Here is a 16,113-nt window from a genome sequence, read left to right as displayed (position 1 = left end):
GCTAATGAAGCAGATGAAGCCCTCCGGAGACCACATCTCTCAAGACAGAAGGGGCGGGGACATGACAGCCAACCCCGGAACACCAAACGGGCGAAGCAGGGACAGCCCAGAGCCTGTCAACAAACCAGCACGTCACAGAAGATGCCAGCGAGCAGCACTGCCACCACAGACACACCATGAGGCCAGCATCTCTGCAGGGCTTGGGCAAGGGGACCAACCAACCAAAACAGCCCTCCCTGGGGAGGCGGGAAACAGTACTGAGGTGTCAGCAATGGGCTCAGATAGTAGCAGACTGTTCCTCAGTCCCAAGGCCTGGATGGTTCAAAACGCAGACAAAAGGCAAGAAGGAGCAGTCCATCAGGGACCAAGCCCGGCTGAACAGGCGTGGGCTGCCAGACCTTGAAAAATCCCAGGCTCCCAAGACCAGGAAAAGGAGAGAAGGGCAAGCACTGCCTGGGCGCCCCCAGGTTCCAGTCAGTGCTGTAGCAGGCATCACCATCGCCCCTGTCTTATAGGTGAGGAAACCAGGCGCCGGGACATAAGGTATCTTACCTAAAGCCACACAGCCGGTGAGTGGTGGAGCAGGGATTATCTGAATCCAGGCTCCTCTGGGGCTCAAACCCACTTTCTTATACCATCAGGCCAACAACATCATTGCTACAGGTTGAACTGTGTCCCAATCAAATTCATATGCTGACCTGTTGACCCCATGCTCCCCAGAACTGTGAGACAATACATTCAATACATTTCAGTTGCTTAAGCCCCTCCTCCACGCACCCCGCTCCGACAAAGTGCATGGTTCTTTGTTACGGCAGCTCTAGCAAACGAATACAATCACCTGTCCCAGGAAATCCTCCTCCACCCAGGCCTCAGTTTCCCCATCCATGCTTGGTGTAAATCCTGGGGTCACTTCCAACCTGAGTATACAGTGACCCTGTGTGGCATGGCGGGATGGGAAGAGCGGGCCCCGGGGACAGGCGAAGGGGGGCCGGCTGGGACCCGTCACAGCCACGGGCCTGGACCGCTGCCTCCTCTCCCCCAGACGGCCGCCCGCTCCTGCCCAACCTGCTTCTTGCTCTTTTGTGAAGCTGGCTTCTGGGCACATGCGGAGCCTTCATTGATCAGCCCAGCAGGGAAGTGAATGGAGGGAACCACAGAGCGTAGGCCCCCGCGTCAATCAGAGCCGCCTCCAGCCCAGCCCGGCTAGGCACAGAATCCACGGGAAAAATCATAGCACATACTGGGCTCCAGATGAATCACTGCAGAGGAAGCAGCTGTGTTGATGAAATTTTAAAGCCGACATGAGAAAGAAAATATGAACTGCAATACAGTAATTTAGCCTGTGAACACTCTGGCACATTTTTAATTAAAGCTGTTTTGGAGTTAAATAGAGGCCGTGGAGGGAGAGGGTGGGCAGTGGGGAACGGGAATCCACAGCGGCTCTCTGCCCTCCCACCCAAACCCCAAAGCCACGTCACCCGAAGACAGTTAAAAGAATAACACTGCTCTCCCCTGCTTTTCGCCAAAGGCAGATTTTCCACTTTGCACAGAGCTGGAGGTTTCTGTGCAATTTGATTTCACTGAAAAGATATAGGTGCCAGAGTCATAAAATCTCACAAGCTAGAGCCCATGAGACCGTGGCCAGAATCCCACCCATGGCAGCAATCTCCTTCTTCAATATTCCCAAACATGGTCATCCATCACCCCCATCCATCCATCTATCCATCCATCCACACTTGATTACCTCCACAGATGGTACACTCACTACCTTATGAAGCCACTCTCCCTGGGTTAAGCAGACCTTCCTTATTCTGGGCAAGAACCAGCCTCCCCTCCCAGCCTGGGAGACCAGGCAGGTGCAGCCAGGGTTCCCCAAGATGCATCCACCAAGTCCAGTTGGGCATTGAGACACAGATGTGACCACTGAGACCCAGCAGCCCAGTCCTTGAGTACCTAACAGTCCAGCAGGGGTCAGGGCCAGGCTTCACAAGGAGGATCCCAATATCCCATCAGCAAGAGAGGCAGCCTATGGGGCTGAGAGAGCCCAGAGCAAGTGCCGGGCCACCTGGGGGTGGCTGGGGAAGGCTACTGGCAGGAGGCCAGGAGGAAGGAGGCTAAGAAAACCCCATCTTCCCTGGACCAGTACTCATCAAAATAAGACGAGTACTCTACTTGTGGGCTGAGCCCTGCCCACAGAGTTCTCCCCACCTCCACTGTCCTCCACAGCCCCCCCGTATACATGAGCCTGCTGGCCAGGACAAGGAGGCAGCACAAGAGTGCCCCCTGTGGGTAGGCCTCTGCTTGGACACCACTGTACACCCACCCACCCACCCGCCGGCCATGCACACAGCAGGTGATCAGTTACACATGGAGTGAGCGAGTGCCCATTTTACAGGTAAGCAAACAGAGGCCAGGGGAGAGGAAGTGGCTCAAGGGTCCTCATAAAGCTGATGCCGCCTGAGCCACCCTAGGAACCCAGAGGCAGGCAAGGTGTCAACTTCTGCCAGGAAGCCCTGAGCAGGCCAGAAGCGACCCTCCTCTCACTGTTTCTCACATCCCCTGCGTGGCTCAGAACAGCAACGCCCTCCTCCAGGGCACCCACCCACCCTCAAGGCCAAGCCCTGGTGGCAGCGGGTGGCAGGGGCAACAGGAGTCCCGCCCATGACCCTGGAGATGCCCTGCCCACACCCTGGCCCCTGGGTGCTTTTGCATACTGTAGCTTGAGGGTCAGCCTTCAGCTGAAGCAAGGGGACCAGGGCAGGTGGCTATGCAGTGCACTGGAGGGCCAAGGCCCCAGCACCACACGGCTGCCCCCTTCTCGGGATGCTGGGTACGGCCCTGACACCGCTCACTGGGAGACCCTGGGCAAGACCCCCACTCGCCAGCAGAGTCCTCGTGAGGAAGAGACGAGGATAGGACCCAGGGGCCCCACCCCCATGACACACACAAGCACCCACAGCTATCACCGGAGCAGCTCAGCCTCACAAGGCTTCATCTGGGGAGAAAGAAAAGTCTACTCAGGAAACAAGAAACTTGGCACACTGGCACACTGGATGGTCTCTGAGTTCCCAGCACTTCTCCTGTACCAGCGAGGAGCCGGGCCAAAGCATGTTCTTGTCCCTAAAGCCCCATCTGCCTCAAGCCAACAAGCCTGGGCCCGGGCGAGAGGTCGCGCCCCCATCTGATGGCTGTGTGTTTCCGGAGAGCCTGGCGTGGTACAGGTCGGGGACAGAAGCCCACTGCTGCTGCCTCCAGGACAAGGACAATGTCCCCGGTCTGACCCCTGGGAGCAGGTCAGAGCAGGCTTGGTGGGGAGGGACCAGGCAGAGAAACCCCCTGCGCAGGTGGCGGCCCGCACCCCTGATGCTCCAGACACAGGGCCCCGTCAACCTCCACCTCTGCACTTGTGGGCACGGGGCAAGGGGACACAGCTATGGGGGGCTCCCTTATGAGACCAGGGGGCTCCCAGAGGCAGGAGGAAGAGGAAGGACTGCCACTCTGCAGCCTGTCCTTGTCCTTGGAAACAGGACCACAAGCCATGCCCTGCCTGGACCGCAGAACAGCATTGCAAATGGCATCCCAAATCTGGGGTCCAAGCTCTCCCCAGAAACAGTGACACAAAGAACAGCTGGGCTGGGGCAGACTCACAAGGCTGCTGACCCGCTGGTCGGAGGCTTCCACTGCCAGAGCGAGGTCCTGGCCTTCACCCTGCTGTACATGGCTGAAGTGAGTGACTTGCTTCCCTACTCGCTGGATGGGAACCAGCCCCAGAGCAAAGGCCCCCAAGTCCTGAGGCTGCCCCCATCGCCCCTGCCTACAGCTCCTGCAGCCCGCCCCACACACCCTCCTTAGCAACCAGGACAAGCCCACATGGAGTGTTCAGGTCTAAGGAGCCCTAGCCCACCGCCTGGCGAGGCCCCAGCCCCTCCCTGCCCTTGCCAGCCCCGAGGAGCCAGCATATCTTGCAGCCAGGCCCTTCCAGCACCTTAACAAGTGACACATTTTGTTTGAAAACAAGCCTTGCGATTCAGTGCCTGGCTATGCGCCTGACACAATGTGGTGGCCATGGGATGTGGGGGAGCAAAGACCCAAACGTGAACCACATACTCTGCAGGGTCCTGCCGAGCTAGGGGGAATTTCCAGCAGCCCCTGCGAGGGCGAGAGGTGGGATGGCAGCTGTCGGGCTGCACTTGGGGCTGTGAGCATCCCAGCCGCCGCCCAGTGGGCAGAGAGGGTGTCTGAGCAGGGCAGTGGCGCCAAGCCCACGGGTCGCCTAGCAACGAGGCCAGGCAGCTGAGCCCTCCCTGGGGCTGGTTCCCAGAGAAACGCTCTGGGCATCCCGGCCAGCCACTTATGGGCCAGCAGATGTGGCAGGGGAGAGGGATACTGAGATGAAGTCAGGGATGAGTACAAGGGAGAAAGAGGCTGGAGGGTCAGCCGAGCCAGCTGGCCCCAGACACCCCGACCGACCGGGCTGATCACAGCCCCCCATCACCACCCTGCCAACAGCCTCGTCCCGGCAGCCACGCCCCCTCCACGCTCCAGCGCAGTCGCCAAGGGCACAGACGCCCACCCCCCACCTCTCATCCTGCACCACCTCCTCCCAGCACTGACCCCGTCACCCGTCTCTAACCCGCCGTCCCTGTGCTGCGGACAGGCCAGGGGCAGGCCGGGGACGAGGCCTGGCTCACCTGTCCGTGGACTCAGGCCAGGCAGGAGGGAGGAGGGCAGACCCCAGCCCAGAGAGAAACTGGCACAGCAGGGGCAGGGAAGTTTCCACGGGGGTCTGAGCGGGGACGGGCCAGCCTGCCTCTTGGGCCTTGATGCGCCCATCCAGAGGGCAAAGCAGTCCATTTCTTCAGCACTTGCGTGTGTGTTCTGCACCATCTCTGGGACGGGCCCAGCGCCAGCCCCCAAGGAGCTCGCAGACCACAGCGGGGACAGACAGGGAAAGGCTGTGATGGAGGGAAGGCAGGTGGCCGTCCTCGGCCAGGTGTCCCAGGAGGTGACTCCGGGCAGGAGTCGGGGGCAGGTGGAAGGTTAGGGGTGGGAAGGGGGAAGGGAACCCCAGGCGTGCTGGGGCGAGAGTGGTGGGTGGGCAGCAGGGCCTGCGCTGGCCCTCAGGGTGGGGTTGGCCCACAGCCAGCCTACCTGTGCCAGGAGCTTGTCACCCTCCAGCAGCTTCACCTTGGTCTCCAGCTGCCTGATGTAGGTGGACGAGGGATCTGTAACGACACAAAGGGGGCATGTCACCCGTCAGCAAACTGTATCCAACAGGAGGGCCCACCCTCCCCTGGGCCCCCTCCGGTGGGCCTCTGAGCCCAGGTTTCCCTGACCTGCAGAAAGTGGGTGATGGGTTCCCTCACCAGCTCGTCCTGAGCTGATTCCTTCAACTTCCACAATGCTTCAGGTCCAAAAAGAGTTCTCACAAATGCTCCCCTGATGGGACCCTCACCCAGGGGCAGCCCACCCCAAGGCCCAGGGTCCAGGGAGGCCCTCCCCTGCTCAGGGGGGAAACTGAGGCCCCAAGCATGCCAAGTCAGCATCTGGGCTTCCTCTGCTCCATCCTGCCTGACGCACAGAACTTCTGCAAGCGATCTGTTCGGGGGGCTGCGTAACACAGATAACCCACCACCCCTCCTGCAGTCAGAGGCCAGTGAGATACCTCCAGCCACACGCCCCCAGTTCCTGAACGCGGAGGGGGTGAAATCCACCTTCCCTCACCACGCTGACCCCGCTGCACAATCACATCAGAAGTGGGAGAGGGACTGCCCCGGTGGCGTGGTGGTTAAGAATCCTCCTGCCAATGCAGGGGACACGGGTTCGAGCCCTGGTCCGGGAAGATCCCACATGCCGCGGAGCCACTAAGCCCGTGTGCCACAACTACTGAGCCTGAGTGCCACAACTACTGAAGCCCACGCACCTAGAGCCTGTGCTCCGCAACAAGAGAAGCCTCTGCTCGCCGCAACTAGAGAAAGCCCACGCACAGCAACGAAGACCCGACGCAGCCAAAATATAAGCTAAGTAATTAATTAATTTTTAAAAACCACCTTAAAGCATCCTGTCTCTATTAAAAAAAAAAAGAAGCGGGAGAAATTCCGCCACCCTGCCTACCCACAGCCCTGGTCCTACCTCCCCATTGGGCTGGAAATCAGCTCAGAAGAGAAAACTAATGACTAACTCACTCCAGGCCAGGACAAGGGAGCCTGCCTGGGTGGAGGCCAAGGGTGACATGGGGCAGAGAGGGCAAGGGGAGGGAGGCAGAACACGGGACAGGGAAGGTTAACACAGGGTAGGGTAGGCAAGGGGACCGGAGAGTCACAGCAGGTGCCGGTGCCGAGGGAAGAAAGGTGGGTCTGAGCACCTCTGTGACAGCATAGGGTACCTCCCCCAGGAGGCCTGCTGCCACCTGCTAAGGGACGGCTATGCTCCTCTGACCCGCATGAGCGCCCGGCCAGAGGCCACACAGCCCAGACGCCAGCCTGGGCCCTGCCCACCCCTGGGCCAGTTGCTGTTCCTGCTGTACCCACCGGCCCCAACCCCCAGCAGGACTCAGGGTCTTCCCGGACCACACCAGCGGCCCTTCATCTCAGAAGGCACCAGACCTTCGACCAAAGCCAGCTCCCTAATGCCCCACACCACTGCCCCCCCGAGGGGGCTCTTAACCTTCCCAGGTGGGCAAAGGGGGCTGAGGTGCAGGCAAAGGACAAGCGGGACCGTCATGCATCCACGCCAGCACAGTCAGCATGACCGCGGGCGAACCCTGGGCCCTTAGGTGTGTGACGCGGACGCCGTGCCCCTCCCCAACAGGGCCTGCCGGCAGAGGAGGGGTCCACGGGCGCCCTGTGAGGATGCGGCGGCCAGTGGCCCCCTCCCCAGGGCCCCAAGCCCCCTGCGCTGGAGGCTGGCCCAGGCTTCACGAGCTTCCGCCCATCAGCAGCGCCGAGCTGCTGCCTCTGACGTGCCCCCAGTTACAGGAGGTGCCCACGTGCCCCTTGACCTGCCTGCTGTGGGTCACTGTGGTCCCCAAGCATACCCTCAGGAGCCTTGTCTCCCCAGCCCTGGACCAGGCCCAGGAGCCCTCAGCCCCGCCCTGGGCAGGAATGGGGGGCGGCCCACCCCGCCCCAATTACATAACCAACTCCTCCCCCCTGCTCCCTGCCAGTCACCTCTCAGGAATGCGGAGCCTTCTGGAGAGGAAGAGGGTCACTGGCCAGGCCACTCCCCCTCACTCCCAGGGAGACCCTGGTAACACAGGGCAGCTCTGCGAGGAGCCCCGCTGTGTGACCTGCGAGAGGCGCAATGGCTTCTTCATACACACGCGGGGCAGTGGCGGGGCAGGGTGGGGGGACCAGACCCCAGGCGGGGACTGCAGAGGCTTCCCTGTGCCCAGGGCCCGGGCAGGGGACCCTCAGCAGTCACTACAGTTCACGCCCCATGCTGGCCCCCGGCCTCGGTTTACCTGTCAATCAGCCCAAACTGACCAGCAGTTCCCACATCGTGTCCGCACCCACCCTCACGAACAGGCCTGATGGGAAGGGCCTCAGTGTTCCAGGGGTGCTGGGCCCTGTGAGCAGGGGGACGGAGATGGGGCGCAGCCTGGCCTCCCCAATCCTCTGTGTCCTCCACCTGCTGCCGGCAGGAGGGTTCCCTGGAACACCACCCGGGAAACAGCGGATAAGGTAAACTCCAGACCCTCCCAGCTCCCTCAACCTTACACGTTAAAACAACCCCTGACCCCTATGTGGTCCCCCTCTGGGTGGGGTCGGCGGGGGAGGGAAGGTCCCCCCCATTCACCCCCTGTGTGACGCACGGCAGCCCCTGCACCTGGCGCCTCCTTGAAGGCTCACAGGGGCCAAAAGACATCGTCCCCGTTTTCCAGACGAGGAGGCCACAAGGAATAGTGTCCCTACTTGCTGGCAGGCGAGCAGGGGGGCCCAGGGCCCAGACTTCCAGACCCTCTCCCCACCACCCAGGCCCACCCCCATAGGTCAGTGCTCAGGACCCCAAGTGTCCCGCCGCTCTGAGAGGAGCTGACAGCACCGTGCCATTGTGAGAAGCCGGCAGAGGTCCCTAATGAGACGTGGCCCTTGGTCAAGCGACTCCCCTGGACGCCCCACTACTGCCCAACCCGCGGGCACGGCCGCAAGCCAGCCCCTTTGCGCACCGCAGCCCCACCAGGGGATGTGCTGCCAGGCACAGCCCTGAAGCCAGGAGAAGGACCAGCGACCTGAGTCAGGTCACTAACTCTCACGCTGCCCTGTACGGTCGCAGAGCCACCCGGAAGGTGGGCACACCGCCCGCCCATGGTCTCCTGGCTGTGGGGGCGATTTTGTGTCCCTCTGCCATTCCGATGCGCTGAGCCAGGAGCTCCCAGCCCTGCCCTTCTCTGTCAGACTGCCGCTGGAGCTTGGCCTGGGTGGGAGGGAGTCAGCAGACGTGCCGACCAGCTTAGCGCCCGCGCTGGGCAACAGGCGGGCCGGGCACACCGCCACTCCGCAGCCTCACGCCCACCTCCCAGGATGGCAGTCGGGAAGAAGGAGCGGCGACAGAGCCAGCGCCACGAGAAGGGACACAGGCCATCGCTCATCCCACAAACCACAGGCCGCGTCCACGGCCCCAGAGCAAGGAGCCGCTCCGCTCAGCCCATCTGTCTGGGTTCGCCCCAAACCCCAAGAGGCTGCAGAGGATGAACTACGCTTCAGACATCAAGGTTTGTTGGGTTTTTCTTTTGAATTTCAAAAGAACAACGTGAGAAGCTTAAAATGCCTTTAATCACCCAGTGCTCCCAATGGAACGTGTCCTAAGGAATTAATTGCAATCATGAAGAATGCAGACAGCGTTACAGTGACCCAAACTGGAAACAACTCTTCGTCCAACAACAGCAGAGTTTATACCCTTGTCGCCAACCAACGACGTTTAGGAGAGTCTCTCTCCTCAACGGTAAGAAAAACACTTAAACGCCCGTGAAAAGAACTGGACACAAAACTGCACGTAGAATTGCTATTATGTTTAAAAATATTGAAACAGAAATCCAGGAACGAGGCACACAGAGATACTGACCGTGGTGTTGCTCACGAGGAGATGGGTGACTTTATTTATTCACACTGTTTCTTGTTAATTTTCAAGTAATCTTCCTTTAGAATAGGGAGAAATCTTTCTTTATAAAAAAGGAGAAGGGACTAAACGATTGTACCTTCACATCGCAGAGTCCCATGTTAATGTCAAGGGAAACAGAAGGGTGGCCCAGAGGATGGCGTGGAAAGTGGGCCCCATCGGCCACCCTCTGCCCACTGCCCCCAGCTCTGCTCTGGGGGCCTTTTCCGAGGCCCAGGCTCAGCCCCGAGCCTGCCCGATCCTGCAGAGTTTAACAGGCTATGAGGCCGCCTCCTCAAAGACCCAGATAAGCCTCCCCGGCCACACGGGACCCCGTCCCCACCGCCCCTACCCTCAGCTCCCCAAGCCAGGCTCTGCATGCTGCCAGGAGCCAGGGAGTCGGACATCTGGTCACCTGGGGGTCAGAGCAGGTGCCCTGCCGTGGGGAAGAGTGAGAGCTAGGTGGACCCTCAAGTCGGGGTTGGTGGCAGGGGCGAGAGCAGGAGGGCAGGGGATGCCAGGAAGGGCCCGGCTCCCTGGGAGGACAATCCTTCCCAGCAGCCTCGGGCAACTCACAATCCCACGGGGCGCCTCCATGCCCCCGCCTCTTGGAGACAAGCGTGTAATTAAATTAATCCCAGGTTTGCAGTAACAAGGAGTAGAGCCAGCAGGGAGGGAAGAGCCATTTCCTGGCTTGACTGCTGGGGGGCGGGGGGGAATGGAATGAGGGAGGTGACTACGAAAAGGACCCCGAGCCAGGCTGGCCAAGGTATCCCCTGGACATTCCCTGACCCTCCCAGGGCCCACTGGTCCAATTCTGGGGGAATCACGATCCACCTTCCATCTGGAGTGACAGGGAGAGCTCCCGCAACATTCTCGCCCACAGGAGCCTGAACATCAGCCCTCCTACGCCCCTCCTCACAGGTCCTTGTTCCCGGGTCGTGCAGGACCAGAGCAGCCCGTGGGTGGGTGGAGTCCTGGAGCCGAGGGTCTGCAAGCCCCTCCCCACTGGCGCTGATCGGCTCCACCGAGGAGTCCTGTGCCAGGTGCTGGCGTTGACCATCAGGGCACTCTGCCCTCCCGGAAGCTGCCAGGTCACATCTCCGCCCCCTGCAGCCTGGCCCCCTGCCTGCCTAGGCAATGTCACCCCAGCCTCACCATCGGTCCAAACTGCAAGAATTTGGGGGCCAGAGGCCATGTCCAACCACCCCTGTCACCCCCTCCCCACCTAGCTCACCGCTAAGCACGCAGTAGGCCCTTGGAAAAACCTGAAGACCTAACAGGAATCAGTCCTACAGGCTGGGTCGAACAGGTTTCCCCAAACGAGTTGACTCAATCCTATGAGCTCCCATCAGCAGCAGCTGCAATGACAGTAAGAAGCGCTCAGCCTGTGACAGTGACCTGGCACCCCCAAGGCCACAGAGGGTACAGCATGCCAGCGGCCAAGGGCAACTGTCCCTCAGACCTCAGCCCACAGCATTCACCCTGTTGTCTTGTGCCAACTTCACCAGGAACTTTCATCTTAATTTGGGTGAGACAAGGATTCGCATACAAGCGGGTTACGTGGGAGGTGACCCCAGGAAGCCCAGGTGAGGGTGTGGAGAGGTGAGGCGGGGAATGGGAGCTGATGAGAAGGGTGTGAACCCGCTGGGGGTCTCACAGTTGCTCGCCTGCCCAAGGGCTCCCTGGTGGGAGCCGCTCATGGCAGGAGGGTGGTGTTCATGCCCCAGGAGTGCCCACCTGGAGAGGGGACAGGGCAAGCTCCCAGGCAGAGCTGCAGGTGCCCACAGGTGAAGCGGGCGGTGGGCACGGAGGCGGTGAGCGCCACGGGGATCTGGGCAGGGCGCCCACAGTATCTGCCACAGCTTGGGAAAAAGTACAACTTTCCCTTTGTGCAAAGGAGGAAGTGGATGGAGGCTGGGGCAGGGGACTGGGGGGTGGCACCGTGACACACAGCCACATGCGGGGCCTGATTCTCCAGCTGCTGCCTCTTCCAGGGTCCCCACCAGCCCTGCCTCCCTTCTACCCCCTCTCCCTGAGCGGGGTCCCTATAAGGTCTCGGGGACAGGCAGGCTTTGCGGCAGGTCATCAGCAGGAGACTCAGCAACGCCACACCTTGGGCCCCTGCTCACACCCAGCAGCTCTGCCGTGAGATGGCTGGCATTTCCACAACGCAGCCCAGCTGATTCAATTCCCTTCTCCTTCCACTTCATTACGAGGGGTCGGCTGTGGCACCGGGGCCAGTGGCTCCACCGAGGTGGAAGGGCCTCATTAAGCAGAAGCACCCTCACCATTCCAGGCTTCCCTCCCTCTCTGCCCCAGAGGATGAGGGCAGCTCCTGAGAGCATCTGCCTTCCCATGAGTCGGTTCCTGGGCTTCTCTCCTTTCTCCCCCGCCCCAGGACTGGCCCCCAAGGGGACAGGTGAGTGCCACACATACCTGCGGGCCGTGGAAATCAAAACCAAGTAGGGCAGGCCCACTCTGCACCACGGAGCCTCAGTCTCCACCCGTGCCTCCCACCTGCCCAGGATGTGGTGGAGCTGTCAGCTCTCACAGGTAACCTCAGACACTTCACCCCCCTGGGGAGGTATCCCCATCCCCCCACAGGCACAGAAACAAGGACGCAGTGATGCACAAAGTCACACAGGCAGGGCCACCAGGAGCACCACCCCCAGGGAGCTCGGACCAGCCCCGGGCACCAGGGACAGTGCTATGGTCTGGATGTCGGTGTCCCCCAAGATGCATATGTTGAAACCTAATGCCCAATGTGATGGTGTTAGGAGGCAGGGCCTTTGGGAGGTGATTAGGTCACGAGGGTGGAGCCCTTGTGAGTGAGATTAGTGTCCTAACCAAAGAGACCCCCACAGAGCTCTCTTGCCTCTTCCGCCAAACGAAGACACAGCAGGGAGACAACCGTCTGTGAACCAGGAAGTGGCCCTCTCCAGACACTCAGTCTGCCAGCGCCCTGGCCTTGGGCTTCCAGCCTCCAGACCAGAGAGAAGTTCCTGCTGTTTATGAGCCACCCAGTCTGTGGTATTCTGTTATAGCAGCTCGAACAGTTCAGACAGACACAGAGCAAGGCGAGGTCATTCCAGCAAGAAGCAGCAGTAACCACACACTTAATGAGCACCAACGGTGTGCCTTACTTACAGGCAATCGTCCTCATCGTCTCTCACTGTGAGCAGGTACCGACCCCTGTTTACAGATGAAGAAACTGAGGCTCCGGGAAGTGAAGGGACAGCTGCGGACCAGGCAGTGACAGGGCAACCTGCTCTCCCCAGGCAGCCTTCCCTACCTCGGGCTCAGTGCAGCCCTGGGCTCAAGGCAAAGGCCACACTTTCTGCAGTACCCAGTCCTGCTGGGAAACAGGCCGGTACTCAGTGCCAGAGCGGCCGCTGCCCTCCCACCCTGCCCACAGACCAGGCTGGTGTCCCTGCTGCCCTCACCTCTGATGAATGCACAGCCCCATCAAGGCCCGGGACACTGATCCGGCGGAGCCTGGGAACGGTCCTGCCTTCTTCAAGGACTTGGAGGATGTTCCAACCCCAGGCCCACCTACTCCCCAGACGCTGAACAATCCCAAAGGTCACCAAAGGACTGAATCCTTGCAGAGCAGTGGGTCCCCAAATCCAGCACTAGAAAGGCAAGTTACCTGTTTCACGACCGTCCAGGCTACCAGGGGGCTGTGAGCTCCCCATCAGTAGGGAAAAGCAAGCAGAAGCTCAGTACTGGATGGGAGCCCCTGGAACACTGAAGTTTCCCCACATAGCTGGGAAGAGGGCCCCGGTGCCAACGTACTCACTCTACTACCCTCTAGATCCCCCAGGGACCCTGCCAGGTGGGCGGCAGAAGGCCTATCATATAGAGGACAAAAAGAACGCTCAGCGAGTGAATGGGTCCACCCGACGTCGCAGAGCCAGGCACCGGCAGGACCAGCAATCACGCATGCTCGTGTAAGGGCATGGTCCCCTACTGCGAGGGTCTCTCAGCCTAATGCAGGAGCTGCAGGAATAACCACGTTTGCGGAAGGGCAAAGGGTGGAGTGAAGAGGCTCAACCCAGGGACGAGGGGGGCCGAGAGCAAGGATGCGCTGATGGGGAGAAATCAGAGACTCCTTCCTGAAGGAGGCAGCATCTGAGCTGAGCACCTAAGAGCAAGCAGGACTCTGACAGGCAGACAAGGCAGGGTGGGGATGGGGAGGATGGAAGGCGAGTCCCAGCTGAGGGCGCATCTGCCTCCTGGCATACATCGCGGCCCCAGGAGGTGCGGGCTGAATGTGAGACAGATATTATTTATGGATGAAGGCGAAAAGGCTGAGGAGGCATATCAGAGGAACATCAGGTTCCTGCGAGGAGGAGTGGCAGCGCTGGGCGGGGAGGGCTGCCCCTGCCCCTCCCTCCTCCAGGCGGGCCTGCCCACCTGAGCTGCCCACCAGTAGGTCTGCAGGGTGGGCAGGCCAAAGCAGCCGGCTGCAAACTCTGAGATGACTACCAGAGCCTCGGGCGTGAAGAAGAGTTCCCCTGTCCACACAGGACATCGAGAAGGGACCCTTCTTTCCCATTCGCACACGCAGATGTTACTGAGCACCTCTTATGTGCCAGCAGACGCCAAGCAAAACCCCAGCCCTCCCAGCACACCCCCGTAATCCTCACACCGAGCTATCCCTGTTTACTGCAGAGGAGCCTGAGACTCAGAGAGGTTAAGTAGCAAGTCCAAAGTCACACAGCAAAAACACTGCAGGGCTGGGATTTGAACCCAGGTTTGTCCAGAGCCAAGGTTCTTTCCACCCTGCCTCAAAGCTCCCCCAGCAGCCCTGGGGGCCCCATACGATCACCCTGGGCCTCGCAGAACATCAGCACCGTGGTGGCTGGCACTGCTCATTCCAAGCCTTGACTCTGCCAGGGAGACACAGAAACCAAGGTTCAGGAGGGGCCCAGTAACCGGTCCAGTCACAGAGTCATAAAAGCAGGGCTGAAAGTCAAGACGTGCGCGTGCGTGCGTGTGTGTCTCCATCCCCAAACCCGGTGCTCCTCCAGGCCACCCACTGAGGCAGAGAAGGGCAGGGCTTGGGAAGACTCATGGCTCCCCTCCCCTCCCTGAGCAAAAATTCTCTTCGTGGGGCAGTTCTGGAGACTCTCAGCCTCTAAGACTGGGCCCAGGCTCCAGGGAACTCCACCCTGGATGGCGTTCTCCTGGCCCTCTCGCCCCTGGGACCCCCACCCCAGGGCACCTGCAAGCCCCAAGACTCTGGGCCTCATGGGGTCATGAATGTCCGAAAGGCTGGCCCCCAGCCCCTCCCAAGCTCCCCCCCTCCATGCCCTGATACGTGGGATCCTGGAAACCTCAAATCCCACATCCCCAACTCAAGTGGACAGCCGTGACCCACCCTCTCCATCCTGAGACTGCAGAGGCAAGAAAATTAATGGGCACAGAGAGAAAGGAACAACTGCATTGATGCGAACTGAGATCTCGCCACGCTGGCCGCTCGGCCTCTCCTGACGAGGCGCACGGCTGTCTCCTGGCTCCCACCTGCCCCTCCGTGTGCCACACACACAGACCAGGACCCCACGGATCGGTGCTCTGTCCACCCGGGGCCGCCTGGCATTTAATTCAACCTGCGCTGAAATCTCGACGGAGTGACCAAGCAGGAGGCCGAGTCCAACCCGGCTCATTTAGAACACACCCCGGTTTGGGGCTTCCCTGGTGGCGCAGTGGTTGGGAGTCCGCCTGCCGATGCAGGGGATGCGGGTTCGTGCCCTGGTCCGGGAAGATCCCACGTGCCGCGGAGCGGCTGGGCCCGTGAGCCATGGCCGCTGAGCCTGCGCGTCCGGAGCCTGTGCTCCGCAACGGGAGAGGCCACAGCACTGAGAGGCCCGCGTACCGCAAAAAAAAAACAAAAAGTAGAATACAGCCCGGTTTGGATCCGCCTGCAGCCACGGGTGCTCTCAAGCTGAAAACTCAAACTTAATTTTCCATCTACCGCTTGGGAGGCCCGACCATCCCAAAGTGAAACTGCGTCATTACTTCAAAACCAGGGGAAAACAGGAAAAAAAGAATTCCTTTCCTGTGCCTTCAATTATCAGGCCCAGAAATTAACCTGTGTGCTTAGGTGACAGTTCAGGTGTCAGCACTGTTCATGTCCCCTCCCCCCCAGCCTGATTTAACTCTGAATGATTGGGAATTATTGATAGAGGCTGAACAGACCACCTAGAGGCCCCAGCATGGCCACCTAGCCACACAGAAGGCAAGTCACACCTGGCCTGGGTCTCCCTGGGGACATTTTAACATTTGATCTCTTCTCCCCTGGAACCAACTAAACTGGACTCCAGCGAAGGGGCCTGGATGTCCATACTTTTTAAACGTCCTCCAGGTGATTCTAACGTGCACACAGGGCTGGGGACCCCTGATCTATGCTGAGCAGTGACTGTTCAAATTGTCCCCCTCTCGGGCTCCTTTCCCGAGGGACCCCACACCTCCTGGCCCTGACTACTCACTGGGCTCAACCCCTGCAAACACAGCCATACCACAGGGGCTCCGAGGCGGCCAGGACATGCGGGACGGATGTCTGAAGGTGGTGAGGAAAGGGGGTAGGCGGGTAAACATTCAGGGAGCCCCTGAGTGTATGTGCCAAGCCCCTTGGTAGCCAGAAGTGGAGACCTTGCTGGTTTTGGGGGAAAGGGAGTTTGCTTTCGTTGTTAGACATCATGCATGTCTCTACCAAGCATGTAAAGCTGGTGGGCCCAGAATGGAGCCAACTGTCCAGCAGAGGAGGCAGGAGGGAGGGGGCAGGACGGCAGGGCACACTCCAGCCGCCTGCAGAGGCGGTGAGGTGCGGGGAGCTGTGGCAGGTGGAGCGGGCCCAGCACACAGAAAATCTAGGTGCGGCTGCGTCATCGGACACAGGGGAGTGGCTGGAAGTCCAGCCGGAGATCTGACACCTCAGCAGGAACCCCACCCTACGCGTGAGCAGCAGAGCTGGGGCTCAAAGCATAGGAAGCAAGAGAAAGAGGAAGAGGG

General features: G+C 60.3%; 1 protein-coding gene across 3 annotated transcripts in view; it reads right to left on the bottom strand.

Annotated features, from left to right (window-relative positions):
* Positions 1 to 16,113, bottom strand: part of CCDC85C (coiled-coil domain containing 85C) — an 81,592-nt gene that overhangs the window by 13,653 nt on the left and 51,826 nt on the right. For all 3 annotated transcript variants that reach the window (XM_082853212.1, XM_082853214.1, XM_082853213.1), the window contains exon 2: positions 5,152 to 5,225. In XM_082853212.1, the coding sequence (XP_082709338.1) occupies positions 5,152 to 5,225 (74 nt within the window). The remainder of the gene's footprint in view (positions 1 to 5,151; positions 5,226 to 16,113) is intronic.

This window comes from Leucopleurus acutus (genome assembly GCF_964270905.1).
Source record: "Leucopleurus acutus genome assembly, chromosome: 1".
Taxonomy (NCBI): Eukaryota; Metazoa; Chordata; class Mammalia; order Artiodactyla; family Delphinidae; genus Leucopleurus; species Leucopleurus acutus.
This window is presented reverse-complemented; position numbering and strand designations above follow the sequence as displayed.